The sequence below is a fragment of the Mastigoproctus giganteus genome, chromosome 11 (genome assembly GCF_048544385.1).
Source record: "Mastigoproctus giganteus isolate SK-2022 chromosome 11, ASM4854438v1, whole genome shotgun sequence".
In the NCBI taxonomy this organism is placed as follows: Eukaryota; Metazoa; Arthropoda; class Arachnida; order Uropygi; family Thelyphonidae; genus Mastigoproctus; species Mastigoproctus giganteus.
Genome location: NC_143585.1, coordinates 75,437,573 through 75,465,505, shown reverse-complemented (window position 1 = coordinate 75,465,505; position 27,933 = coordinate 75,437,573). Strand labels below are relative to the sequence as shown.

The window sequence follows — 27,933 nt, the reverse complement described above, 5'->3', positions numbered from 1 at the left end:
ATATACAAAAAAAAGTCTACCAATCTGCAGCTTGAATTATCTGTTTTAGAAACAGTCGGCACAGAGGTGTGGTACAGCAACTCGTTCCTAAGCCTCTGCTTGTCTTTGGCCAACCTGTCACCGTACGACTTTATGTTCTAGTGACGTCTCTGTTTCCTCTTCGGGTGTATGTTCACAGCCAAGGAATTGTCCATCACCGGTACGACCACTCGAAGAATTTCAGAAAGGTCAGTTGAACAATTTCATACAACCAGAAGTAATAACTTCTCATAATAATTATTAATAGTAGCAGTAACAACAGCTGCATTATTAGTTATAAAATTTTAAACGAAATGTTTAGTTTTTGTTACCAATAATAGTGTTTAACTGCAATACTGATTTTGTTTTCTTTTTTCAGATATCTGGACGCACCTGGCCTCTGTCCCAATTATGGCAATACATTTCTAAAAATTATGGGGAAAATGTAGTACACACGGCTATAGAAAATGTCTACCAACTGTTAGCTCAGACGTTATTAGTAGCTGAGTTCGTTTTAATGACCTCATCCACCGAATTATTTAACCTACCACCGGGATTTGGCAATTTCAGGTAGGTGATGTCAAGCTGATTAGCAAACCGGTTTCTGTGATTTGCAGAAAAGGTTGCTAGCCTCTCTGAGATATGTTTCCATTCTACAACGCTAATAATAATATATTTACTGCTTTTAGTACCATGAACACGATTCCTCTACTTGAAACTTTATGGCTACGTCTACATTTTACACCTTAAAACACCTAAAGCAACTTTTGTTTTACCATCTTCTTAACTATTTTCTTTTTCATTCCCCAGGTGTCACTACTGCTTTCAGTTACTGGGATTTGACGTTATCTTTAACTCCAGCTTTCATCCCATTGTAACTGAGGTCAATGGTCAGCCAAATCTTCAAGAATCCAACAAACAAGAAGATTATCAGATCAATCGGGTCAAACGATCGGTAGTGGAAGATATGGCTTCATTGCTGTTTGATCCTTCTCCAGTTGCACGACATGTAGAAGAAACAATTGCAGCTACAAGAGGAAACGTTGGAATATTGGTAAGAAACAGGGGTAAAAAATCTTCATAAGCCACTTCAAGAAACAACAGACCATGTTCTTAGACGGCATTCTCTCTACAACTTTATTTAAATTAAAAATAACGCGAAGCGAGCATAAACTGGCTGAAGCTGACAATACTGCATTAAAACTACATTTAATCTATGAATTTCTACGAAAAAAAGAAATACAATTTTCAGATTTCTATTTGTCTGATTTTAAATGAAATTTGGAATGGCTCGACAAATATTTTTTAAGACACCTATATATAAAGTTTCATAAAAATCTGTCCATTGGGAGTCGAGTTATTACTTGAGGACGGATAGACGGACAGACATGAAGACAATAGGCGTATATGCGAGCACTCCTAAAAAGTCAAAGTTTTGTGGGATTAAAAATGAAGCAAAGTTTCATCCTTAGGACCACAAATATTAAGAATTGTATTTTTAATATTATTCAAATAATATTTAATATAAAATGATATTATCCCTATTAAATAATATTTAAATAACTATTAACTTGAATAATCAGCCATGAAATAATATGACTGACTTCAATAGAACATGTTTAAATGCCTCATATGGCCACAGATATACGAAAAAAAATAGGGTCCCTTGGGAGGCCCCAATTTTTCGACCTCCTTCCCAAAGGGAATAGATATATCTATTTCTTCAGTAGAGCCAACTACTGAGGAATTCCACTTGATAGGTAGATCAATGAAAGATAAAATTTTGTCATTAGAATATTAAAAATCAGTGTGATTCTTAATTATTACTTTTAAAATATTAGATACTGTTACTTATATAATAAATTTAATTAATACGAATCTAAGTTTATTAACTTCTATCACTATAAAAAAAAATGTATAAGTTTTAATGTCTACTTCTTAATTCAATTATTTCTGCCATATATTTTAAAAATTTGCGCTGTGATATTTTATTACGTTGCGCAGCAAATTATAAAGAAAACGGTAAGCATATACAGTACTCCCTTATGTGGGAAGTTGCGAAACTAAAAACTACAGGAATAGGTTTTGGTTTCATCAATAAGACAACGTGGCATCGTTCTTATTGGTGCTATAGAAAGTTTGCAATAAGAAATTGCTTTACCAAAGTTTACTTTTCGAAAGCTCAAAAAGTTATCCCGACAAATTCCATGAACAATTGTGTTTTAAAAGGTGATCAATTATGTATTGTGTAAAAAATATTACTATAATTTGTCTTTCTAATTCAAGTTTATTTAGCATATAAGTCGACCTTACAATTTCAGACGATTTTTTGAGCCTCAGAGGTCAACTTATACGCTGATATATACGGTAGTTAATATTTATAACTGCAGACTACCTAAATATTAATAACTAGGAGATAAATATCCAGTCATTACGTTAACATGACAGTTTTTCTAATTACGCGTTACATTAATGACTCAGGAAACAGTCTGCTGCAGTCTAAACAGAACGTTAGAAATAATTTTGATAAGAACACGTATTGAACTCATTCCTCTGAATGCATTTTCAATTAGATTACAACAAGAGCCAAAGTAGACAAGCTCATTCTTTTCTCTTAACAGATTACCCGATTCCATTCCGCTAACTCTTTTGTTCCTTTTACGTAGGGTTTCAATTGCCACGTAACCCATGACCTTTGCTTGAGTCACGGTGATCTCCAGATACTGATGGATAGTCGCAGGGAAGCTGTTAAAGCGGGAGGATTCAGGCAGGTAACTTAGTCAACGCTGTACAAAAGTGTACTTGTCTTAAGAGAACGTGAGTTGGTTAAACTATTCCTTTTGTGTGTCGCGATTGGAACATTCGTCTTCTAATGATGAGGATTTTGTTATGTTTTCGTAATTTCGGCACGCGTCCAAACACAATGAAATCTAACTATGACCGCGGCGTCAAACGCGGTAATTAGCGGAAAACACAAAACGCTGCGGAGACGATAAACAGACTAAACCAGCGGAAAGCCGCACAATCCAAGAGGTTACAATTTAAGTGGTTTGTTTATTACAGCTGTAAAGTTTTGTAACAAAAGTAACTCAATAAGCAACCTCTATGGTAATGATAACTCTAATAATCCACTTAAGCTGGAAGGACAAAAGAATAATGCAGAAAAAAAAAATTTTTAAATCAAAAATGTACCCATCATTGCCTAATTAACAAATGTTTCACCAGGTGGCACACTTAACGATGCGGTTATAGTTCCCTTGGAACACATCCGAGAGACGTCGTTGGTAAGATCTGACCATTTATGCTTCGTGTGTTTTGGAGGTCGGTTTGGCTGTTTCGAATATTAAAATGATTGTGGTTTCACCGCATTGAACCTCATCCATTAAGATGTTTTGTTCCAGCCGTCAAGATAACTATGATTAGCGTTATTAATGATCAAATACAACTGACATTTTAATACATTTCCTGATCGGTTACATTATTTGCATTCGTACAGCTCTACCCGTCCACCACGGCCACCACTTATGGGCCATTGATCAAAGAGCTGGAGCAGATGTTGAGGAAAAGAAACCAGAGGAATAAATATGGAATGGCCGACCAGGCAGGCAATAGGTAAATATCCGAATCCGTAGCCTTTAACCTTTCGAGTTATCATGGACAAAGTTTTTTTGAATTAACAAATTTACTGATTTTGAATTTATTGATTACTTTGTCTATTTTCAGAGAGCCGTCCGTATACAGAACAGCTGACTTGCACAATCTTTTAGTGACCCTGGAGACTTACTACAATAGTCAAGAGAACGAAGAAAATACTTTTGATAGAGATGTGCAGATGAATTCTTGCTGGTAAGTACAGGATATCTATAGCGTAATTTTTTTTTTTAAATTAAAATTATTTTTAGAAATAACCTAGCGTAGATTAAATCATTTCCAAGTTAAACTACAACACGAGGCGCAGAGCCTCTATATGTATAGAAAGGATTAATCTAAATCTTGACTTTTTATTATAGTCTGACTTTCCAATAAGGGAGGTTATTTTCCGTGGTAACAATGTTAAAGCCATCTGGTAAGGAGTCGGCGAATTACTGTCATTAATGGCATCAATTTAGATTTAATTTACTTCTAGAATAGCAAACAGTTTTAACCACTTGTTCTATAGCATCACTTAAATCGTTTTTATATTAATAAGAGTCTTATTTCACTTCAAATGCTTTATATAATCGTTTGTTTTATCAGAGAAGACTAATTGCAGATAATACCTTAATTGGCTTTTATCAGTTTTTTTTGCAAATGGGTATCCAGTTCGCTCTCTGAGGGTGAAGGAAGATAGCACCCTTCTAAATTCTCCATTAATCTGGTACTCCCCAAAGTTCAGTTATTTCTCAAACTCTTTTCCTATCCATAATTTTGCTGATGGAACACATTGTATTCCACTTTCCAGTTTGAGAAACCTTGCCCTGCACAAATGAATATCTACCACCGATTCATTAAATGCTGATCTCCAAGTAATTTTCTAATAGTTAGTTAACTTCAGTCCTAAAACTCCCTTCGCTCCTAAAGCTCATCTTCGATGACACTCAGATTTCTAGACAAAGTCGCATATCTCTAGGGGTTACTCTGATTTCTAATCTCTCTCGGCATAAACATACCACAAATATAGCTTCCTCTGCATCTAAAGGACTGGGTTTTTCTCTTTCTGAGTTACTTTTTCTCAAACAACTAGTCACTCTGTACAAATCTAAAATCCGCCCTACTATACTGTTCCCCCATCTGGGGTGGTACCCCCAAAACCTCTCTACAAAATCTGTTCATTCTGTCTCATAGTTCCTCCTTCTGTCTTCCAAAGCAGTCCCAATACGTTCTGCAACCAATCAGCATCCATTTACTGTTCCACTTCAAATTCACAGAACCAACTTTTCTATTTTCCTCATTTATCCCTTCGACTTCAGCTTTCTGGAACAAGCTTCCTTCACACGTATTTCCTCAAAATTACAATATCTACAGAAATTCGAGTCTAATGTGAACAAGTAACTTTGGTCTTCTCCTATCCTTCAACCTAGGAACGGTATTAAGTACTATAGATTCTAATACCTTTCGTGTTTGGAGAGAAAAAAAAAAGTCTCAACACCTTTTATACTTAAACTGTTAATAATACAAACAAGATTTTGAAAGTTCAAGAGTATCTTGCCTCATGTCCGGACTTGTCTTCTGCACCGGAAACTCATGTGACGGTGGATACCTCTCCATTCCCAAACTTCCTGCCTAGTTTTAGAATACCACGATGTTCTGTACAAATTCGCTTGCGCTGTTTCATTCCACAGAGGTACAACTGTAAATTCTACCTACATCTCTGCTGTTGAAAGCACGCCACGTTTCTATTTTTCGGTTGAAAAACTTTGTTGCACAATCAATTAATTTTACTTGTAAATTAGATTTATTTGCATATTAATTGTAAAAATCTCAAATACTTTCAGTAATGTTCTTCGTGTTCTAGTATCTATTTACAGCACGATAAGAGCATTACAGATTTATCAAATCTGTCAGCTTTTTTAACCCCTGACCCCTGTTCAAAGCCCTGACTGATTATAAATTTGTCTTCCAGCAGAGAAACCAACATGAGCATAGCAACTAAACAATGGAACACAGGAGGAAGTGACGACAATCCAGAAAGCGGAAGTAAGTTTCATCCTTCGGCTCTTTTTGTTTTTGGGTTTTTTTTTTTTTTTTTTTATAAAAGCGTAATTTCGAATTTAAATGTATGCACGCCTTTGAGAAAAACAAAAGTGGATAAAAGCAACATCCAAAGTGCAAGCATGACGCAGAAAAAAACTGCTAGAACATTATTTAAGAAATAACACGAAAGATTTTGCATATGAAAGACTTTTGTGTTTAATGACTTTGTACTGACAATTACATCTTCTTCATTTCAGATCTGGAAATAGAAGGATGCAGCGAAGGTGAGTTACTGAGCAAAAGAAAATTTATTTTTGCTGTTAATATAATGGATTTTTTATATACTCCTGAATTTATTCGCCATCCGTGGATGGAAGATGTGCATTTTTCCTTCTTAATACACTGCTTTACTAAAATATTAGAGAATAGCACATTTCGATATCGAGCGCCCCCGTCGAATCTAAATGGAATATGTTTTGTTTTGTAATATATACTACGGAGTTCAGAAAACATTTGTATTCACGAAGGAGTTTTGATACAAAGATGAAAATTATTTTGTTTTATATCTTGAAATCGCTATACCAACCACACGAATTTTGGTTTCGATCTGACAATTTTTTTTCTTTCCAGCTCTGAATGAAGTGAAGTGTCACAATGAATAAAATGGAATACAGAGAATGATTCGGTTCCTCTTTCTGCAAAGGAAAACACCAAAACAATCCATGAAGAAATGGTAGCTGTTTATGGGGAAGATTGCCCAGATTAGTGTTGTTGTACATTGGTATAAACAATTCAAATATGGAAGAACTTCGGGTGCATGATGAAGAATTCTCTGGACGCCCAGCAACTGCTGTAAGAGAAGAGTGTTGCAAAAATTGAGACATTAATCCTGGAATATCGCCAAAGAAATAGCTGCAGAGCTCCAAATTAGTGTAGGGTCTGTGGAGAACGTCATCCATCAACAGTTGCATATGAGTAAAGGAACTGCTAGATGGGTTCCCATACTTCTGACCCCTTACAAGAAGAAGGAAAGTGCAATGTTGTTTATGTGCCAGGAAAAAGAAATATTGCCGCGTCCTGCCTATTCCTCTTTCCTCCCCTGAAGTCCTTTCTTCGTGGAAAATATTTTACTGCTGAGTCGTGGTTTGAAGAACAATCAGGGGACTTCTGCAAAACTGACTTGCGGGATTGTATTGAGAGGTGGCAGATGTGTCACTTTGTCTGGTAACTATGCTGAAAAATTGTAATACATGGTGTAATACAATTCGACCTTCTATCAAACTACTTGGTGAATACAAATTTTTTGAACCCCATCTCCCTCGTATAAGTGAGCTTGGGTGTATGATTTTTCTAGAACAGCAATTCTATATGAAAATATCGGATGGACTCTAAGTGTATATAAATATACTCATGTTATTCTACAATGCCAATGGAAAAGCATTAATAGAAATATAGTGAATTTAGAGTATTTTCAACGCTGATTTTGAATATGCAGCCCGCTTTTTGTTAGCACCCTTAATTCAAGCCTTTCTATTTTAGTTTTCACCTACTTAGATTTTAGTCTGTTCCTATCAGTTTGACTGCTGATTGAGAGGTTCTGGAGGTGGAAAAGGGACCACTGCATCTTGCTACAGTGGTTAATTTCCATCAGTTTCTAGAGTTTACACCTACCTGCTTCCAGCATGTCAAATGGATATGTAAAGCCAACTTCCAGACGGATCAATCAGTCGTAGTTATGAGCGTGGAGTAAACATTGTTACTTATTATTGAACTCTTACTCAGCACAAGAAGTGGGCTTCTCATATAAGCTGAAGTAATAATTGGGCTTCGTGTCTCGGATGCTGTTTAAAAAAAGTATCAGTACAATTCACTGTTCCCATGGTGCGGAGGGAACAAACCAACTATCTCAGTGACTGCTGTTTTGGTATAACTCCAGTTGAACAATGGAAAAGGAAAGGGGAAAAAAGTTAGTATCCGAATATCCCGTCAACCATTAGATCAGTTAGCTGCAGTAACAACAATCCGTTACTCTAGAAACTCGGACATTAAAAAGGAAAACACAGATGATTCAATAGAAATTGTCCATACCAGCTCTGAACCAAAATACGAATACCCAGATTAAAACCGGCTTCATCTTAAACTCAAAGTGAATTTAACGATCTTGTGTACGATTTAAATCTAAGGCCCAGGCAGAGCTTTTAGGATTTCGATTGAAGGAGTGAATTCACTGCAAAAAGATAACAACTATCTCTATATTTTATTATTAGAATTATTATAATATACATTACTAGCTGATTGAGTATATAGGGGTGGAATCATCTTAAGTTCAATGTTGAATGCTACAGGGAAGTATCGTATCAGTTATCGCCACCAGCTAGGAGCTAAGGGCAATGTCTGCACGGGTGTACTGTATTCCACAGAAGTTTTCTATCAGGATCTGTCCCCTCAGCTTCAAGTCAGACGCCAGGTGTAGTCAAAACTTCGATTCCACCATTCGTTTCTCTCCATTCAGATCAAAGCTCAGGTGACAGATGCGAAGTATAATCACAACAATTGAGAAATGAATATATAAAAAGGGTTGGCATATAAAGTTTAATTTTTTAAACGATAAGGATTCATAATATCATATGCAATTTTTAAAGCTCAATCTATTATACGAGGTGTGGAAATAAAGTTCCCTGGACTGTTGCGGTCACGTTCAATAACTCTGAAAATAAACGGAAGTAGTATGTTTTAGTCCAAACTTCTTCCAACAGATGGTGGTAGAGAGAGAGAGAGAGAGAGAGAGAGAGAGAGAGAGAGAGAGAGAGAGAGAGAGAGAGAGAGAGAGATTGTCCAGTAGGCTGACAGGTTGCAAGTAACAACCAGTTTTCGATAGTAGCCTTAATGTTCCGTGTCAAGATTTTGCAATGGAGCAACGAACGAATATCAATTTTTGCTTTAAACTGGGAAAATCTTTAACAGAAACGTGTGAAATATTAAGAACTGTTTATGGTGATGAAATGTTAAGTCGTACCAGTGTGTTTTAATGGCATAAGCAGTTCAAAAACGGACGTGAGGATGTTCGTGACAACCCCAGAAGTGGATGTCCTTGAACCTCTAGAAATAAGGACACAGTTGCAAAAGTTGGGGAAATTGTGACAAGGGATCGTCGCTTGACCCTCAGAATGATGGCTGATGAAACGAAGATTTAGGGAAAGGAAGGTCTGTGCAAAATTTGTGACGCACAGCCTATGGATGAGCGGAAACAATGAAGAGTGTTATTATGAAAGCACTTCACATCCAGACTTGTCAAGATGATCCTAATTTCCTGAACTGCATTGTCAGTGGAAATGAGCGTTGGGTGTTTCAGTGCGTCCCAGAGACGAAGCGTCAGAACATGCAATGGATTTCAAAATCATTAGCGAAGCCCAAAAAGTTTCGTTTACAGAAGTCCAGGATCAAGACGATGGTATTGTTTTTCGACAAACAGGGTGCGATTCACAAGGAATTTTTACCTGAAGGAGAAAGAGTCTGCGTTCTACGTACAGACAAAGAATATTGAAGCGCATTTCCCGGGTGAGGCCGCAATTTCGAGTGAAAGGCGGCTCGCACTTGTTGAGAAGACAATTCTAACGAAATTTGGTATTGTACAGAGCAACCCTCCGCTCTACTCTCCAATCTCGCACCAGCTGACTTCTTCCTCTTTCCCAAGTTGAAAACTACCCTCAAAGGAAAGAGGTTTCAGGATATTGAGGACAAAGAAAAACGTAACCACCGAACTGAATATCATCTCTTTGGGCGCCTTCTGATTCTTTTCAGAAACTTGAAGAATGGTGTGATAAGTGCATTCAATCAGGTGATATTTTAAAATTATTTAATAATAATCCAAATAGGTTTTTCATCACCTTTAGTAGCGAGATAACACATAGCCACAATCGCGTGACGCTGAATCCATGTTACAGTCAACATAACGAGGTAAAGGTAATTTGTAATCCCTCATCCCTCTAATTGGGAAATTCGGAATTTTTGTCCTCAAAAAAATTTGACCAGCCTTCGTATACATTCACAGGAATGTCATCTAATGTGTTATTCAGTACATTCTCCAATATTTTTATAGGGAAGTGTAAATCATACACCTTATCAATAAACTTAACATTAGTATGGTTTTTCGTTTCTTTCATTTCATTCGTAATCTATGGATGAGATCCCACTGATCATAAAATTAAGTTAGTTCTAAGATTGTGTAATATTTTTTGTTTCACCACTGAAAATTCTATTTGTACGCCCACAGATCCATCGACAATGCCCTACTTAGCCCACTTCTCCGTTACTCCAGCCATAGATATTACCCCTGCATTTTCGCCGTTGGTCACCGAATACGTGGCCAACGTAACCTACGATCAGCTGTTAATCCGGATAACTGCCCGATCACAAAACTGTCAGACTGAAGTGAGGATTGATGACAAGTATGGAACTTCCAGGTGGGTAAGAATAAAATCTTATTTAAAGAACAAACTAATTTTCGATTTTCACACGGTGACAATGTATTTTAATGAACTACACTTATTACAGACCAACATACCATGATTTCGTCATCTAATGGTCAACTGTGCATGAGTTTGTGCCAAAGCAACTAAGGCTATTAGGCGTCAATTATCTATGCAACCCTCGCCTGAGACCGACTAATTACTCAGCCACGTTATGAAAGATATTTGGCCTTAAATTTTATCAAGGCACTTTAACAATAACCATACAGTAAACAAAGGTAAATCAATCCCTACCTTTTCCAAGCCAAAAAAAGGCACGTGACGTATTCAGTTATTGTATAGCATTCAGTTATGCAATATAATCGCAATTTTTTACGAATAATTAAAAAACAATTTCAATTTTAACTTTAAATTAAATGATTAGACCACGTGTACGCGGTCTGGTCATGTCAAAAGCCTATCCGATAAAGAAACCCACTCCAGTGGTTCTGTATTCTACTTATTTCCACTTCAAACTTGTCCCGCTTGATAATTTGCATATATCATCACCATGTACTGACATGCAAATATCCAGATAGTTAAAATAACTCTTTTTGGACGGGACAATTCTATGAAACACAGAGTATAAATCCTTCGACCATAAGCTACACAATGCTCAAAGATACTCTGAATTGGCGTGATCTAGATGATCTTCAATTCTTTTGCCTTATGACTGCTCAAAGAGTTCCCACAATATTCTTGAATGATGAACAAAGCGCCATTTTTCTGAGAAATGCATACAACAAAATTGGGAGGGGGTACCAGCTGCATGATCTATGGTTCACAAAAAAAAAATCCAGCTCTGAGTTTGTTAGCACTAATCTCGGGGAACTTTGCGAAAAAACGGAATAAGATCAATCTATCATTGATCTGGTGCTTCGGTAAATTGCTCGGAACCCGAAAATGAAGTGACAGGAGCATTTTACTTGGAAACACAAGGACATTTACCGATCACATTTCTGCTTCCAAGTGTATGATTGGTTCTTTTTTGTCCACGTTATTTCCATTGATCGGCTTAGAGTTGCTGTCCATATTCAGTATCTAAAAAAAAAAATTAAATCTTAGACAAATAGGAGCTAAATAATATCCAAGGTGATGAATCTTACATACATCCCACTTGATAATTTACAATCAGAATATTGCTCAAACCAAAGAACCTTCTTTTATATAGAAAACTCTGCTTTTTCTCTGTGCCACACCAGAAAATGAAGTGACAGTCTATAGATGCTTTTTGCTCAGTTTTGAACCCAGAAATTGTGGCAAGTATCCTCGGGTAGACAATTTTGTTGCTTTGACATGTCATCAACGGCAGCAGGCTTACGTTGGGTGGAAGGAATTCATCAACACTACTTCGTACGCATGATACTTAACTGATTGCAATTTTGAAATTTTATTTCAACATGGTTCTTTGCGTTGGAACCTTCTGGGCCTTTAAAATCACACATGCAGAAATAACAAATCAGATGTGGATGGACAGAGACTATAATCACCATAGTAACAGTGAACTCTTTCCGATGAAAAGTTAATTTAAAGAGGTGTTGTATCAAAGAACGGGAGGGGATGGCAGTGTTCCCTCGGTGGTTAAAATTTTAATGCGTTTCGTATATCGGATTATCTAGCTTCGAAAAACCCATGCGCTGGTAGAAGTGGTCGACTGCAATTGTGTCTGTTGCCCGGTAACGCGTCACGTGATATAAATCATATTCCAGACGAGTTAATGCGGAACTGTACGGGTGACGTCACAAACCTACTATCATTATAGAACATGCGCACGCTTTTTAATGAAATTTGTCTCCGCACTTGGAGTCAATTGGAAATAACCTTACAAATCCCACTGAACAGCTTATCACGATATGCGCGCGTGACAACGCCATTAGGACTAATTTGTTGTAGTCCTAATCTATTATAAACATGGTAATGTTCTGGTGGCACGAACTAGCCTGCCACATGCCGCTTGATTGGGTGCCGCGGCTAAATGAAATCTGTGCGCTGAATCATCCAGCTATTAGTGTTATCAGTTAATGCCACGTTCAGAACTTGACACGCTAAAAGATGGTAAAAAAGAAAGATTTTCCTCCGATACATTTCAATGGCTGCTTGTTTTACTGTTATTGCCAAAGGAATAAGCTTAGTAAGAAGAGCAGACTTCAGATACTAATGCTGCATTAAGGGACGACACCCCCCCCTTCTGCTTCCAGCCTTTATTTCTTACGTAACCTCATTTTTCATCCAGTTTTTAATGGCCTTTTCCCCTGATTCAGGGAACAATGTTTAATAGTCGACCTTGACACTCTGTCATTGATATGCTTGTATCGTAGGTGTCTTCCACGTGCAAGCCACAGCTATTAATTTACTCATTAATTCACTTGACATTTTAATGTTCCAACGTCGCTAATTGCCAGTTTAAAGGCCACGAAACAAGAGATCCCTCTGTGCTCGCACATAAGTATTGCAGCTTACTTGGATTCACCATTTTATAACACAATTTATTACATTCTCTAGGTTTATTAGATTTTCCTGTTGTTGCTACGGGCATTTGAGGCCCATAGCAACAACACGATGGATACGATCTATCTTTAACTTCTGTTATTCCTTTTAAATAAGGAGAGACAGAGATTCCGAACGCTAACAAAATATAAAGACTTACAGGTCTCGATTCAGTGTTCATAAGAACATTTTCTTTATTATCGGTGCCGAAGACGCTCCCGAAATGAGTTAGGAACCAGTTTCTAAAATAGTTGCATCATAAAACTTGGAAATCTTTTAAATTCTATGATGATACAGTAAATGTCTTTCTTTCTGTTAATTTTCTCTCTCTGTTGTGATAATAAAATTTCTGTTTGTTGTTGTTACTTTGCAGACCAACTAATTATACCTTGGGGGTCGGTGAAAATCGGATTAACTTCCTGGTCGTGGACATAACGCATACGGAACCGTGGGTGATCAATATTTACTCTTTGCTGATCTATCGCCTGCCAATTACACATGGAGAGCCGCCCTTTGACCCGGCATTTTCACATCAAGTGTGCAGCTTGAAACAGGTAAGCAATTCTGATGTTTGGGAAAAAAAAATAAATAAATTATCAAGGTACATAAAAATTATATAAAAACATATGCTTGTGAGTCTACTTTCAAATTGTGGACTGATCCAATTGGTCACCAAGCGTCTTCAGTGACGCTTGGTGACTTTTGCAATTACTTCCAATCAAGTTGTTTACCTTCTTCGGATGCGGCCCGTTAACTAGTCCTCTGTCTGACAATGTTATTCGAAGCAATATGGCCTTAGTTGCAAATGTTGCTAAAAACCAAAACAACAACAACAATGTTATGTTCTCCACCACATCTTCAAATATATTTCTCGATTCTACTTTTCTTCTGAGGTATTCATGGGGAATAATGTGAATGGACCTATGAAAGCATCTCAGCCCGTCGCTTCAGCAGATCAGTTTTTGTCCTCAGCGCCAGCAATATCAACTGAGGTATCTCATTCTTCATCTAACAGAAGTAGAGCGCCGCTCTTCGCCTCTGCAACCAATCAGAGCTCTGGATTTCAAGCTATTCCTAGCCAAGCTCGGTCTTCCGTCAGTCAGCTTGCTCCTTCCACAGATCCTTCAGATGTTGAGGGTTTTCAAAACACTGAATTAGGCCTTCACACCTCTGTGAGGAAGTTAACCACCTGTTATCCGGACTCTGCTTCGTTTCTAGATTTAAGTAATCTATCTGAACAAGAACGTATTTTAGATACGGATATTTGGCCAATTGACGCAATTATTAAGCCATACAGGTCGTCTTCTGGCACTCACTGCTGCCCACCTTGCCAGACCTACTCAACCTAGCTAGCAGTTATCTTCTCGATGAATATCAAGATCTTCATCGTTACTCTTTTATATCAATTGTGGAAGTGTTGTAAAAAATATCACTGCTTTTCGTCTCTTCCTTCTGCAAAAAAACTTTTGCCATAGTCGCCCTCACTGAAACCCTGGTTACATCCACATATACTTGACAATGAATTTTCACCTCTCTCCTAATCTGTCTATCTTATTGAAGGTATCTCGTTATTAGTTAACCATGCAGGAAAGCTTCTCCTGCTTATGCTTTTTTACCTTGCTTTCCCAGTTTCTTTAGCCATCATTCAACAATTAGAGAATATTATAGAATCACCAATCTTTCTGGAGCCTCCAAAAGCAATACCACTCAATTCTAGGTAATTTTAATGTCCCAACTGCCTTTGACCAGAATCTTTCACCAAATTCACTGGCTAAATAATTTTGCAGCATTTGGTTTAGTAATGCCCTATCTCAAACCTGTATCTTTCCCACCCGGAACTCCTCCTACCTTGATTTAGTTTTTACCAATGAATCAACTCTCTTCACAATTTCTAAAGGTGATAATTTCATCCGATCAGATTACTTCCCTATTTTTGCCGATTTTTTTCCTTTTATTTCTGAACCTTCCCCTCTGACATACTTTTTTAACTTTAGGAACACCGGCTAGACTTAGTTAAATCGGTTTCTGGGCAATGTTGATTGGATTTCCATCCTTTTGAATCGATTGATCATTACATTGATTATCTGTAAAGACAATTATTGTGTTATTATTTGGTCCCCACAGCAGGAATATCTTTCTCAAAAACTTAAGAATTCAAATTAAATTCTTATGTTTTCGAAATCATGGAGATCTTTGTCGTCGCTTAGAACATTCCTCTTCGCTCCAGCCGATAACTCCATGGGTCTCTTTTTGTCTACAATATCAAACTATTATCGATTCTCCATCTCTTCTTGAACAAATACCTTTCACTACACCGCTTGAATTCTCATTATAAGACTAAATTTCTCACTGCCTGTCCCTCGTACTCAACTCTTGGAAGTTCTCAGTTCCGTTTCCTTCAGGTATTGAATAATCACAATATTGATTTTACGCTTAAACGTCTATGTATAAGAAACTGTTCTTTACTGTTTTGTTAATCCAAATTTTAATATATTGTATATATTTTAAATACTAGTTTTGTATTGATTAATACTGTTTTGTATTAATTGTCAGCGTTCTCACCATTATCTGGGATCTGTCTGCCCTGTGGGTGAGAAAGTTTGTAAATAAATAAATAAAAGAACTTAACTTCTTGATTGGAAGTTGAACTTTTTTGATGGTGGTGATTATCTTGTGGCATCATAATATATAAACAGTTGGGTCATTTGCATATAACAACGTTTGGATGTGACGCAAAGAATGGATCAAGAGCCACTGAGAAAAGCATAGGTGATAGGATGCTGTCTGAGGAATTGCTCTCAAATTATGTGGATGAAACTTATACAGAATGAGATAGAAGAGGATAGCTAAAGTATTACCTTCAACCGCCTATAGAATTCTCTCCACCATAGTTCTGTGGCAGCATGCTCTTGTTCTTACGAGTGCCAAAGTTAAGTGCGAACGAACCAAGAGATCGTCCGCGGTGTCACTGTGGGTACCACCTGCATCGATCCTCACCAAAGGAAAGAGTCTCGCAACATGACTCTTCTTGGAGGGTCTGAACCGGTATGCAGAATTTCTTGAGATAACTCGATTTGCGGGAAATCTTAAATTAGATTGGAAACATTCAAATGGGATGGAATTTTCATATATTTACTCGCATTCCCAACTGACAATAATTTTCTTACACAGCGCAAATAATATAATGAAATTAATATACACAAATATGATGAAACTTATTGAAATCGGACGTGTACTTTTTTATTCTGCAAACAGGCGCACTGGCCTTGCAATCCATAACAATATACTGATGTCTTACTTGGCTCTGTATTGATCCAAAACAACCCGACCCATACGAAGTCCATCCCAAAGATTCGGTTGATGGACTCTGCAGTTTCAGAATCATAACCTTCCTACTGCGCATGAGATTTATAAATCGCAATCTAAGCATGACATTGATTGCATCTTATGTAGCATGTGTTCGTCGTACTTAGCGACCCGCCTACAGTCTTCCTGACCTTTCGCACCACTTAGACATAACTCGTCGTGCCAGACGAATACGTACACAACTTCATCAGCTGGCGATCATAACCAAGGACTCTGCTGTCTACTAACTCCCTCTTCGTGGTTAATACGGAGGGGGGGGCTGTGTTTTGTGGCATGGAACATGACGTGCTAGTTCTGTGGGCACACAATTCGCCTCAACCACAGACGAAGCCAGTTGACGGGTTACTACAGGGAATAACACCGCGTCAGGCTAACGGCGACATTACGAAAAAAAAAAAAAAAAGAAATAAACAAAAAATCGATCTTCCATAAGATTAATTAGTGTTCAAAGGAGCGGAAGAGAATAGACAGATTCCCAACGGTCTCAGGGGTAACTTATTCGCGCGCGCGCTACTAGTTCGGTTACAATTACGCCATGCAGACTTCAGTTCCGTATGGCAACTTCGCCCATACTTTCGATCTTCGAGGCGTGTTCGTTAACGCTCCCTGACCACGACACTCCCACTGGCAATCCTATCGAGCTCTTACCACAGGAAACCACAAAGCACGACGCCAAAAAAGAGAGAGAGAGAGAGAGAGAGAGAGAGAGAGAGAGAACGAAGGCGAGAAAAGAGGAAGCCCATGCAGAATCATCTTTCACTATTAATTTCCCTTTGACAGCCACCTGTTCAAAAATTTACCGGAGGGTGCCACACCTCCAAAACGCACTGTCGGCACGTTGCTATAGCAACAGGGCTACATCGATACGGTGTTAGCGTTAGAAAGTGCCGAACAACCTATAAAATAGTTATTTTGTAAAAGTAGTTAGGTTTAGGAGACGCAAAACAATCCATGCACCAGGGTCTACAATATAAGAATCTCAAAACAATTTATTTTATTCTTGCTGTAACCCTTTTGATATTTTCCACCGCTGATAATTCGACTGTATATTTCTTCTGCTCTTCAGAATCTGCGGTTCTATCCTGTAGTGCCGTTACAAAAGCAAACACGCATCCAATATGCGAATGCAAATAATTGTGATCTAGCAATAACGTGGCTTCGAGGCCAAAACCACTCAGCAATGACTCGCATACAACATCTGGCTTCACCAAGGTCTCGGATTGGTCCTCTGAAACCTTGGATTTGAATCCAATTGATTGCAAACTATTGGTAGATTTTTATGTTGGGTAAAGTTTTTTAGTGTTACGTTACCCTATGGCTATATTCGTTGATATAAAATAATATAAATTACATTTCCATTTCATAGGAATGCGAAATGAGAGTATCTCCAAATGAGATGTGTGGAGTCCAAAAGGATGCAAAAGCATCTCGTGATTGGGTTTCTTATATGTCAGATGTGGCTTCTCAACCAGTTTGCAATACAGGAGATGCTCCAGGTAAGTTCATTCAGAACGGTTATTCACAAGAGATTTCTTATTCATTAATAATTTTTAAATTATCAATCGTATGAATGCAGCGTTCAATGAACTCGAAGAAAATAATTCTTGTCAGTCTCGACTGCTGCAGAATACCAACTGGGGAACACAATTGAATGTTAAAGTAATTATTGTCGTATGCTGCGTAAACCGAACTGAAAGATCCTCCACAGTATTTTACATTGCCATTCCTTGTTAACCGTAAAACATCCTCACAGACTGCCCTCACCAACAAACGGAAAGGACTGCACCATTTAAATCTCTTTCGAATTTCTGTGCCATTAACGCTACATCTCGTAAGAAACAACGCTAACTTGATTGAATTCTAGAGTAACTTAAAATGAATTCGCTTATGATCGCTTTTAACTAAACTTCATATAATTTTCTGTCAATAGCTTATGAACAGACGCAATAAGGCTGTTGCAGTCCATGCACCATTAAACCTTAATAACAATAACAATTTATAGTCTTTCATATGAAAATTATCTTTGACCACACATTTATTTCAGTTGGTCTGGATCCTTTGCGCTTTTTATTTTAAAAATTAGTACACTGTATATTTGTTCAGAAAAATTACGAAAACACCAAGGACTGAAACTCCGGTACACAAAAATCAAGAAATGAAGGTCCCCTACTTACGCTCTTTGAAAAGATCGTAATACCAACTAAGCCAACACTGTTAAGGTCATAATACCACTCCTTATCAAAACTATAATCCCAAGGGAGGGGGTCCATTACAACAAGCCGCTTGGAAATCCTTACCAAGATTCAATATGCTCTCGATAACAGGGTAGAAATCGATATATCTTTCTAGGAGTAAAATCTACATATTGCAAGACCTACAAGATCTTATAAAAATCTTAGAATTATCGTTTTATTAGAGAAGAGCATCTCATTCAAATTGGATCATGTCTCATTGCAAGACAATTCGCTGTATGCGATAATTGGGTGCATGACAGTTCGGTATAGAGGACTATTTGGTGAATGACATTTCGCTGTATGTGACACTCTGGTGAAAGACAATTGGTGGCTATGACAATTTGAATTCTTTGGGAGAATTCTGTATATGGCAAAGCAAGACAAAAAATACAAACTTCTAAACTTGCAATTCTGTAATTGGCGAGTTTAATGATCACGACACCATTCTTGACATTTTATATTTTTGATGAAGCGTGCTATCCACCTTCGCAAATGCCAAGGGCAGGTTAAAGATTGGGATACAAAAGAAACTTGTTTGCACTTTTCTTTCACTTCTGTTGCATTTTTTTTTAGGAAATACACATGGGGGATTGGAGTTGTTCCAGAGACCAAAAGTAGAGGTCATTAATGGCCGGCTGGGCAATGCGCATCTTCTGACGTTCGGTTTGCAACCCACGCTATAGTTTTTATTGCACAAAGTTAGTAGCAAGCTAGTACCGTGGATGGGTTAAGGGTAGGCAGGTAAGCTTCCCTGGAGATCGTGTAGGGGTCTGAATTGGAGTCCCCTATATGGAAAAGAGCTATGGCCCAGTGAGACATTTCCACCCGAGTCCGCGGTTCTCGACGCTCCTGATTAAAGGATGGTATGTTGAAAGACACTTAATTAGCATGGAAGACGGTAGTTAAAATGTTTTGTTTTGCTTTTTTGCACCAAACAACTAAGCTCGTGAGGCGTCTGTATGTATTCCATTGTCTGTTTGCCTTGTTTTCTTCATAAAAACCAGAGTTACCAGGTGTGGGAGGGAACCAAGCACCCACCCATAAAAATTCTTCCCTTGTGATGGGATTCACATGCACTAAACAGAAAGAAGAAATGTGGAACTATTTTTTCTTCAGTTGCTTGTCTCAAAACTATTCGCTTGGATCCAAAAATTTCAAATTTGGATTCATTCGTCCGCAATACGTTTTTCCACTCTTCAATTGTCTAATTTTGATGGCTCTTAGCCCAAGCCAACCGTTTCTTTCGATTTTCCAGTTTTCGACTACTACAAGACTATGAAGTCCTGCTTATTTAAGGCACAGTTTTAGAGTGTATGTAGATGTGGTGGGAGTTTCTCTGTTCCTATTGAACTCAGTTCGGATTTCAGGTGCAATCTTCTATAATATTGAAACAATAGTCCCACTTTCTAGAATCATCTACAACGTTTTACCACATTCAGTAGTCCTCTATACCTTCCTGGAATATTCTAGAAATTTCTTAAATAATATTAAAGTTTTTTTGATTTTTATACATAACAGAAAATATTTTAACAAAAATCGGTAAACAAATTGGTCCTATTTTAACAGAAACTTTGAAAAATAAAAAAAAAAAATTAAACGTGATTCCAAACTTTTAGGCAGGAGTGTACAGTTAAGAATACGAAATCCGATTGTACACTAATTGAATCTAGACTCATCCATAAACATAACATTACTATAAAATAAAAATGAGTGTAATATTGATACGCTCCGTAGCCGAGTAGTCAGAAGCTGGAGTGCAGTAGCACACGCTCTTTGAGTAGACCAGGGTTCAAGCCACTGAATGCTAAATACGGTCGATCTGCCAACCCGCATTAGACCAGCGTGGCAGATTATGGTCCATTTCCCTCAGCATGAATTGCTGAGGAGGTTTCCATCCTGCAGTGGGTTGATAATGGCTGCAGTTTACCTCTACCTTTTTATCGGTGCAAATTCATTTGGAGGCATTTTTGGGATAATTCGAGGTCTCTTTTTAAGATGTAGAATTCGTTCGCTTCCTTGCATTATTACGCAATTTTAATACCAATGTTTCTCTACCCCACCTTCCCAAAAAGCGAAAGAAAGAAGCAGATGCTTAACCTAAATAACTTCGTATTATTGGCTATTTAAATCATCCCATGATTGGAATTTGGGCCATCAGGAAACATGTAAAAAGAATTTCTTATTCTTTTTACACCGGAACATGAAAACACCGGAAGTTCACTAGAACTTTTTTTTTTTAAATCCAAATGGGGCTGTCTGCTTATTTTTTCATCTTCCTATCTTTCGTCACATTTATTAAGTAGCAGTGTCACTCCTTCGACATCATAATTTGCACTTTTCAATTGATTTTGTCCTCTTATGACAGGTCGGTGGGTGTTCCCGTGTCGCTCGTGCTCACACCGTCAGTCCTGCTACTGGAGAGAAGCTGTCTGGCATCCGTACAACTGTCGGCATCCATTAATTTCTCGCGACCGTCTTTCCCACTGTCTAGCTGGAAAAAAAGTAAGTTTCTTGTATCTTAGGTACTATTTTTTGTTTATTAATCAGTTCATAAGTACACCTCAATCGCGTGTGTTTGCACTTCTCATTGGTCGTAATCATAAATCACGTGAGAAGGCAGCAGATGTTGAGAAGGAAATGGCACACTTTGCATGCTCAAGAATAGTGTTATTGATACACTGCATCTTAAGATTATTAGGAACCCATGCACCAAATAGAAGAGGTCTAACATTAGTAGTGTAATAAACAGGGAACGGGAAGTAAGGTAAACAAGACTTCGATATAAATTCATTTACTGACGCAGTTTAGCCACTTGTTGTACTAGGGGACGAGCTCATGGGCTTCCCTACGAAGAAATTGCAGTCATAGTGACTGCAACTACGCCTGTACGAAACCTTCAACCTTCTGCCTCTTGGCCTATATACCAGAGGTTCCCAACTTTTATATCTTTCGCTCCCCACAAAGTATTTCGTAAGTTCGGGGTTTTGGGGTTTCATGGTCTCCCCATGAAAGAACGGGAAGCCCATGAATAAAGAGCTTTGATGAGAAATTTAAATAACTAACTTTTATCAATTACGGTATATACTTTAATATATTTAACCCCAAAGATTGAAATATAATATCCTCCGTGGATTAGTGGGATGATTTTTCCATATTTTGTTATCAAAGTACTTCATAAACATGCGTCCCTCCAAAAAAAAATTAAAATTTCCCTCCCAGAGGGATGCACCACACACACTTTAGAAACTTTGGCCTATACTAATACTAAAAACGTTCGGAACAGAGGTACCCATTCTCAATGATGGGAGGCTTGTTTGGGCCAAAAGCATTAACGAGGAAAAGGATACTCCAATCTTTTATTCCAGGAGAACCGTGCGCAGGAAAATACATCGAGGAGAGTTTCAGTTAAGACTACTGGCATGAAAATTTTCTAGAATTTAAATATTTTTTCAATAATTTTATTTTCCAGAAATTGGAGTAATAAGTTCTAAGCAAATGATTTCAATGAAATCATTAGCTTAGAACGTTCTTTCATATGCGCGTTACAGGTCTTTGCGGGCGACACTTTTCCCCTCTATCCTATCCCTAATGGTAATGACCCTGTCTGTTAACCTGTTTATTTATGCATACGTCTAAGTGAGGTGCAAGTAAATACCTAATTAATAAATTACTTTCTTCCATTTTGATGATAAATATCCAGCGGGGAATGCCCTCTGTATTCTTAAGTTCCAGAAATGTTGCTATGGAAACTGCAACTACAAACTGAATGGGACATCGAATTGGATGCAGGAGTCCCGGATCCTACCATGGCAACCTCCTCTGCATCTTGGAGCTTTTTATAATTTGCTTCCTCCTTATTTAGGTTTAGATTTGCGCGTACCAGTTGTACCTTTTCATGCCTACAGACGCTTCATTTAGGCACACGCAGTAACAACCCTCCTCTATTTTTATTCTTTCCATAGCTATTATTTATTGGCGACTCCACAAATCGTGGCATGATGCACTACGTCATGGAGAGGTTGAACGGAACGCTAACTGAATGGGACAAGACGCATGACATCCGCGTGTACACCAACATCAATAGCGGCACCACTTCCGTCAGCTTCGCTTATTATCCTCAGTTCTGGCTACCGACCAATCAGAGGCCAGTGTTTGACAAAGCTCTATATCATATTATCCAGAGGTAAGTGCTAGCAGAAACAACTCGGGTAAACTTGCAAATATAAATATCACGTAGTTTTATTTCATCTTCTGCTCATGGAAAAACTAAAGATTTATTTTTTAATCTCTCAGTTACTCCAGGGATATTACTCTAACTTTTAATAATGACAATTGCAATTGGCGTTACAATTAGATAGCATATAAGGCGGATTAAAATCTCCAGAATCCAGTTTTTTTCCTTAAAATAAGTCAATTAGCATGGTCAGATCGATATGTTTAAGGACTGAAGAATCTGAACACAAAGAGCACTGCTGATTTGAGATGTTTTTTTTTTTTTTTTTGTTAATATTGGTGTCAATTTGCAATGTTTACTCTTTCCATCAGAGTAAAAACTTTACAAATAGGAGCATGGAACATTATGAAATTAGTAAAACTTATCTTTAAGCAAATGCTTGCCTTATTTTATAACTAGTCTTAAGTTTAATGAGTTGCATGATAGCAGTTTTATTTTTTCTCTTTCTTTCTTTTCAGGTCTCGTCCTTTAGAAAACAACACTAACACCGTCCTAGTAGTTGGGGGCGTTCATTGGCTTGCGACCCAACATCTGCTCATGCTTCTTCGGGCCCTCAGGGTGTAGGTATTAGTCTGTCACTTAAATTCCTTTTGTATTGATTGGACACTTAAAAAAACCCACTAGACAGCTCTTCAAGTGACACAGAGAAACAAAAATATATATACAAATAAAAATAAACAGAGAAGAGAGAGAGACGATTGTGTTTTTCTTAATCATAAGAATGCTAAATTATTTTCTTTGTGATACAGGTTTTTTGGAATAACTATTCTGCCTTCTGTATCTTTGATAGAGAACGCCTTCAAGGAATAAGACTAGTAATGAAAACGTTAGGATCTGGATTTCATCAGCCGGTAGAGGGTGTCCACACATTGTGCGCAGTAAGTATTTCCACTGTGGTTCCTTTTTCTTTGGAAAATTAACCTATAAATTTTACAACAAGAAAACTCCAACCCCCCCCCCCCTCTTGACAGGATCTTTTAAAACTGTCCAGGTTTTTAGCAAACTTCGAGCGTTTTTTGTCTTCCTGTATTGCAAGAACACAAGACAATTCATGGACCTTAAAAGGAACTTCTTTTCGATCTTACTTTTATGGTACACATTTACTGAGTTGGAATATAAAGAATTCCCAATCTTAAACTCTTCATTAATATTAAATTACGTTGAATTTCTGCTAAAAGGAGCATGTTAAATACAAAGACAGGCTTCTTTTCCTTTCGGTACTCGCTTTTAATTTCAAATGTCTAAGACAAGAAGCTGCTTTCTTGAGGAAATTAATTCCGAGTCGTAATCCAAAGACTCTTTGAGGAAGATGTCTTACACACCGATAAATATTTAAGTGGTTGATTTACCTGGCAGGTAAAATTCACTCCAGTAGTTAAAAGTTTGGGGTTTAAATGATCCCCAGTACAATCTGCATACTTAAATGCAGCATTGGTCATTAAACCATTAAAAACACAAATGGGCTTTTATTATTTCATCAACTATTAAACCATATTATAATTAAATTACTGATATAGGAGACGTTAATATTTACCTTATTTATAGATAATAAACACTTGTTAATTAATGACTGCGGATTTTAAACTCTTGAGAAATAATACGATGCTATAGACAGATTCGAAATGCCAAGAGCACTTCAGCTGCTCATAACATACTTCGAGAATCGAGTTCAGAAATCACTTTTGATTTTCTTTTGTGTATGCAATTTTCTCAAGAGCTCCAAGATTTTGTTCATGGCACGACTAATGTGATAGAATTTGCTTCGAGTCCAAACTGGGACATTTCATAATTAAATTGTAATGCAACCGCGTTATTTGGGCTGCTACAGTGTTGTTGTTGTTTTTTAGTTTTCTCTTTTGAATTTTTTCATTTTGCATTTTTTTCCTTTTTAAATTTTTTAGAAATTTAAAAAATTTCTAAAAACATTAGGAGAAATTAAATTCTATTTAAGAGTAATGTATGTTTGTCTCTTTAAGATCTCGATTTCTTCTTATGAGAAAGATGAAGCCCGAGGTTTCCATCTTTCAAAAAAAGAGCATTCATTAATTTGTGTACTTAAGAAACTTTAAAAATCTTTCTTTCTTTTAACAGGAAGAACAGCGAAAACTGCTGCTGCACAGTCTGGGACTAGCCGACTTCGCAAAACATTACAATTTCGAAGTGATCGACACATTCAACATCACCATCCCACGATATAAGGATTTTCTACAAGGCAAATGTGCCTGCCACTTCCACAGGGTAAGGCGCTCTCCTGCTTCGTAATATATGATGAATTACTGAGCATTAACAATGTTCAATTGCGCACGTGAAAGAGCAGAACCAGATGAGGTGCTTCATCCGGTAATTCGTGTGGTCCACCTTCAAAATATTTCCTATTCCGACATACTGGCAAGCACATGAGGGGCATCGTCCTTCCATCAGCTTCTGCTACGTTACATCACCGGTGCCTTCCTCGACTGGTCTAGTTGGTGGCCGTTTAGCTAAACAAACCGGGCTGATGGATGCGACACACGCCTACTTATGTGAGAAGCCTGCCAAGAAGTGACAACACTTTGAAAGACATGTGGCAGAGCTCCAAGGAGGTCTTGTTGATAACCACATCCACTACAAACTCTTTTGTTTGAAACATTACACGGTTTTACATTAATGCGGTACAAAGTCATGTACTCTCTCTTGCCCTTTTCATTTGTCTGTCTTAATTCCTGTAGCTCTCTCTCTCTCTCTCTCCCCTTTTCGTTCTCTTCTCTTCGGTCTTTCTTTTGCTTTTTTTTCTTGTTTTACCTTAAACCTTTAAAAAAAGTTTTTTTTCTCTCTCTCTCTCTCTAGTTATCGTTCACACTCTTGTTCTTGCTTTCGCTATTTCTCTTGTCTTCTCTCTCTAGTTATGTAAATCACATCTATTGTAATAGTTTGCCTCTTTAATGTTTAAAAAAATCCGAAGAAAACTGCTAGAAAGAACCTTGCATCTGCTCCTAACCAATTAATCTGTCCCTGCTACCTGGAAAAAAATAATTCATTCCTCCTACCTCAATGGAATTCAACTTAATACCTTTCCAACCAGCTGGTAAGTGAAAAATCCCCTAAAACAATGTTTTTTGACGCGTAGGTAAAAACATACCCCCACCGATGGGCAGCTGAAAATTCTGGGTGGATCGCAAAATTTAAAAAAAAAAAATCATAATATGGCATTAAAATGATAAAATATAGTATGTAATAATAGATGAGTACTTTTATATAAATATTTTGGATGCAGTTGAGTGATTAAATAAAATATAATATATATTAATAATCCAAAAATTCGTCGTTGGAGTACACCAAATACACAGGATGTCCCAAAATTCTTGCTATATGAATATAAATAAATATGATGAAACTATCAATTGCATACAGTCATTATGCGTGGCAGTAAGCTAAACGGGCTGGTTTATCCTAGTTGGAATCGCAGTATGGATTCTTTAAAACCACAAGAAAAATTATTACTCTAGTTACATAACTTTTGGAATACCCTGTATATTTCTTCCCCTTTCTATTTGATCATGAATATTGTGTTCTCATCAAGTGCTCCCTAATTTTGCTTCTGAATACTACTTATTTTCTCTGTAGGTTGTTAAAGTTCCTTCCCACGAAGATTCTGCGTCTCAATGGAGGACCAGAAGACATCAAAATCCCAAAACGCCCCGCTTCCATGTGGAAGGGCCGATCAACAGTATCTACAGCGAGATCCTACTAAGCAGGATATGCAGTGAATACATGACAAAGAGATGAAACATTGCACAAACACCCGGAACGGTGTAAGCTCCACTCAACATAAACGAGCGTGTGGGATGACACGATGACGTCACAGACTCAACATGTGAAAGTGTCTCTCGGACTCCCAACACTGAAGCATCCGATGATACAAAAACTCATCGAGGTCCGATTATTACGTGACCTTTCCAAGGTCGTGCATCATCGAACTGTGCGATCCTCACACTGCAGCATCCGTTTTCTCCGAGGACCAGATGGCAATGGGTTGCTGTGGAAGAGTTCGATTCGTCTTTATCTCTAAATCTTTTTTTTTATTATTATTTTATTTAATTTTGGGAATGCCCACATAAGAATGTGTTAAAAGTGGTACATGGGGATTAAGTTGGAATAATGCATTTCTTACTTGCCAAAATAGGGTGAAATTACGTTGGAAATCACAGGACATGTGACATTACAATCACGGAAATATTCAAAATCCATAAAATAATAAATCAAAATTCAATTAAAAGTAAAACGACAAAGTACAAGCTTACCCGTAAAATCCTCCATGGTAAAATCCGATAGAACTTGTGGCGCCATCTAGCAACAAACTCCTATTATGACTCCATCCTCAACTAAAATTTTAAGATCTCTATAATCAAAAAAAAATCTACCATTAAATTCTCGCTCAACACTGCCAATCCAAGAAAATAACTGCCTTCAGGTGCAGGTTAGATTTTATTATGTTATACAAGACTTTAGTTTTAAGATTCCAGGCAGATGTTATCTTCATCTTACAAAATGCAGACAAAATTTATTACGTAGTTTCCACTGAGAGTTAGGAGGTAACTTTTGCTAACCAAATACGAAGAGATATTAGAATACAAATTATAAACGGATAAATTTCCTTAAGAACAAATTAACGGTACGTAGATTATATAGATAGATTAGAGCTTACTCCTTTTCGTATTCTCCTACAAGAGATTATGTAAATATTTAAGCCTAACTCTTTATCATACAACCGAAATGTGTTAACAATGGACCAATTACTATTTAATTATATCAAACATAATTATGTGTTCAAATATTTATGACTTTTTCAAAAGATCCCTCCATTTGTCATTTATAAAGGCGACATTAGAAACATTTGAAGCTTAATTGGATTTTTTTTCTGTATTTTATAAAGCTTTCTCTAAAAATCGCATTAACCATTTCATATAAGAAAAAGTTTTCGCAAGACGACAACACCAGAAACGTAATCCTTTTGATTTTTAACTCATAAACGAAATCACAGCTTGTTAAAAAAAAAAAAAAAAAGTCTTCCCTTAAGACCACAATTAGATTTTAATTGTTCTAAAAGTCGTCCATTGTTGTAGGAGGGAAAAAATCAACAATGGAAATGATCTTCGAAAAAATCAACAATGGAAATGATCTTCGAAAAATTTCGTCTGCAATTTCAGGCGAATATCTTTCATTTAAAGCTAACATAATTAATTGGCTTTATTTTAAAATTGTTTTCTTCAAAACAGTTATGCAAATTTCAACCCTAGGGAGTTGTCTTGTTACACAAATTTATTATGATAAAAGAGGTGCGATCTCAAGTTTTGAAGTTGTAATTATTGACCTATTCGTTGAATTAACATTTATTATATTAAAATTGTTATAATGTTTGTTGCTTATTTAGAAG

General features: G+C 37.2%; 1 protein-coding gene across 2 annotated transcripts in view; it reads left to right on the top strand.

The window, feature by feature from the left end:
- Positions 1-27,509, top strand: part of LOC150078136 (cadherin-like and PC-esterase domain-containing protein 1) — a 168,449-nt gene extending 140,940 nt beyond the window's left edge. For both annotated transcript variants that reach the window (XM_090385077.1, XM_090385076.1), the window contains 17 exons: positions 50-227; positions 398-588; positions 829-1,072; positions 2,685-2,789; positions 3,515-3,630; positions 3,742-3,864; positions 5,621-5,694; positions 5,949-5,975; positions 9,965-10,154; positions 13,060-13,240; positions 17,419-17,548; positions 20,652-20,788; positions 22,249-22,469; positions 22,979-23,080; positions 23,311-23,398; positions 24,612-24,758; positions 26,124-27,509. In XM_090385077.1, coding sequence (XP_090241203.1) covers positions 50-227; positions 398-588; positions 829-1,072; positions 2,685-2,789; positions 3,515-3,630; positions 3,742-3,864; positions 5,621-5,694; positions 5,949-5,975; positions 9,965-10,154; positions 13,060-13,240; positions 17,419-17,548; positions 20,652-20,788; positions 22,249-22,469; positions 22,979-23,080; positions 23,311-23,398; positions 24,612-24,758; positions 26,124-26,285 — 2,416 coding nt within the window. In that variant the 3' untranslated portion in view covers positions 26,286-27,509. The remainder of the gene's footprint in view (positions 1-49; positions 228-397; positions 589-828; positions 1,073-2,684; positions 2,790-3,514; positions 3,631-3,741; positions 3,865-5,620; positions 5,695-5,948; positions 5,976-9,964; positions 10,155-13,059; positions 13,241-17,418; positions 17,549-20,651; positions 20,789-22,248; positions 22,470-22,978; positions 23,081-23,310; positions 23,399-24,611; positions 24,759-26,123) is intronic.
- The last annotated feature ends 424 nt before the right edge of the window (positions 27,510-27,933 follow it).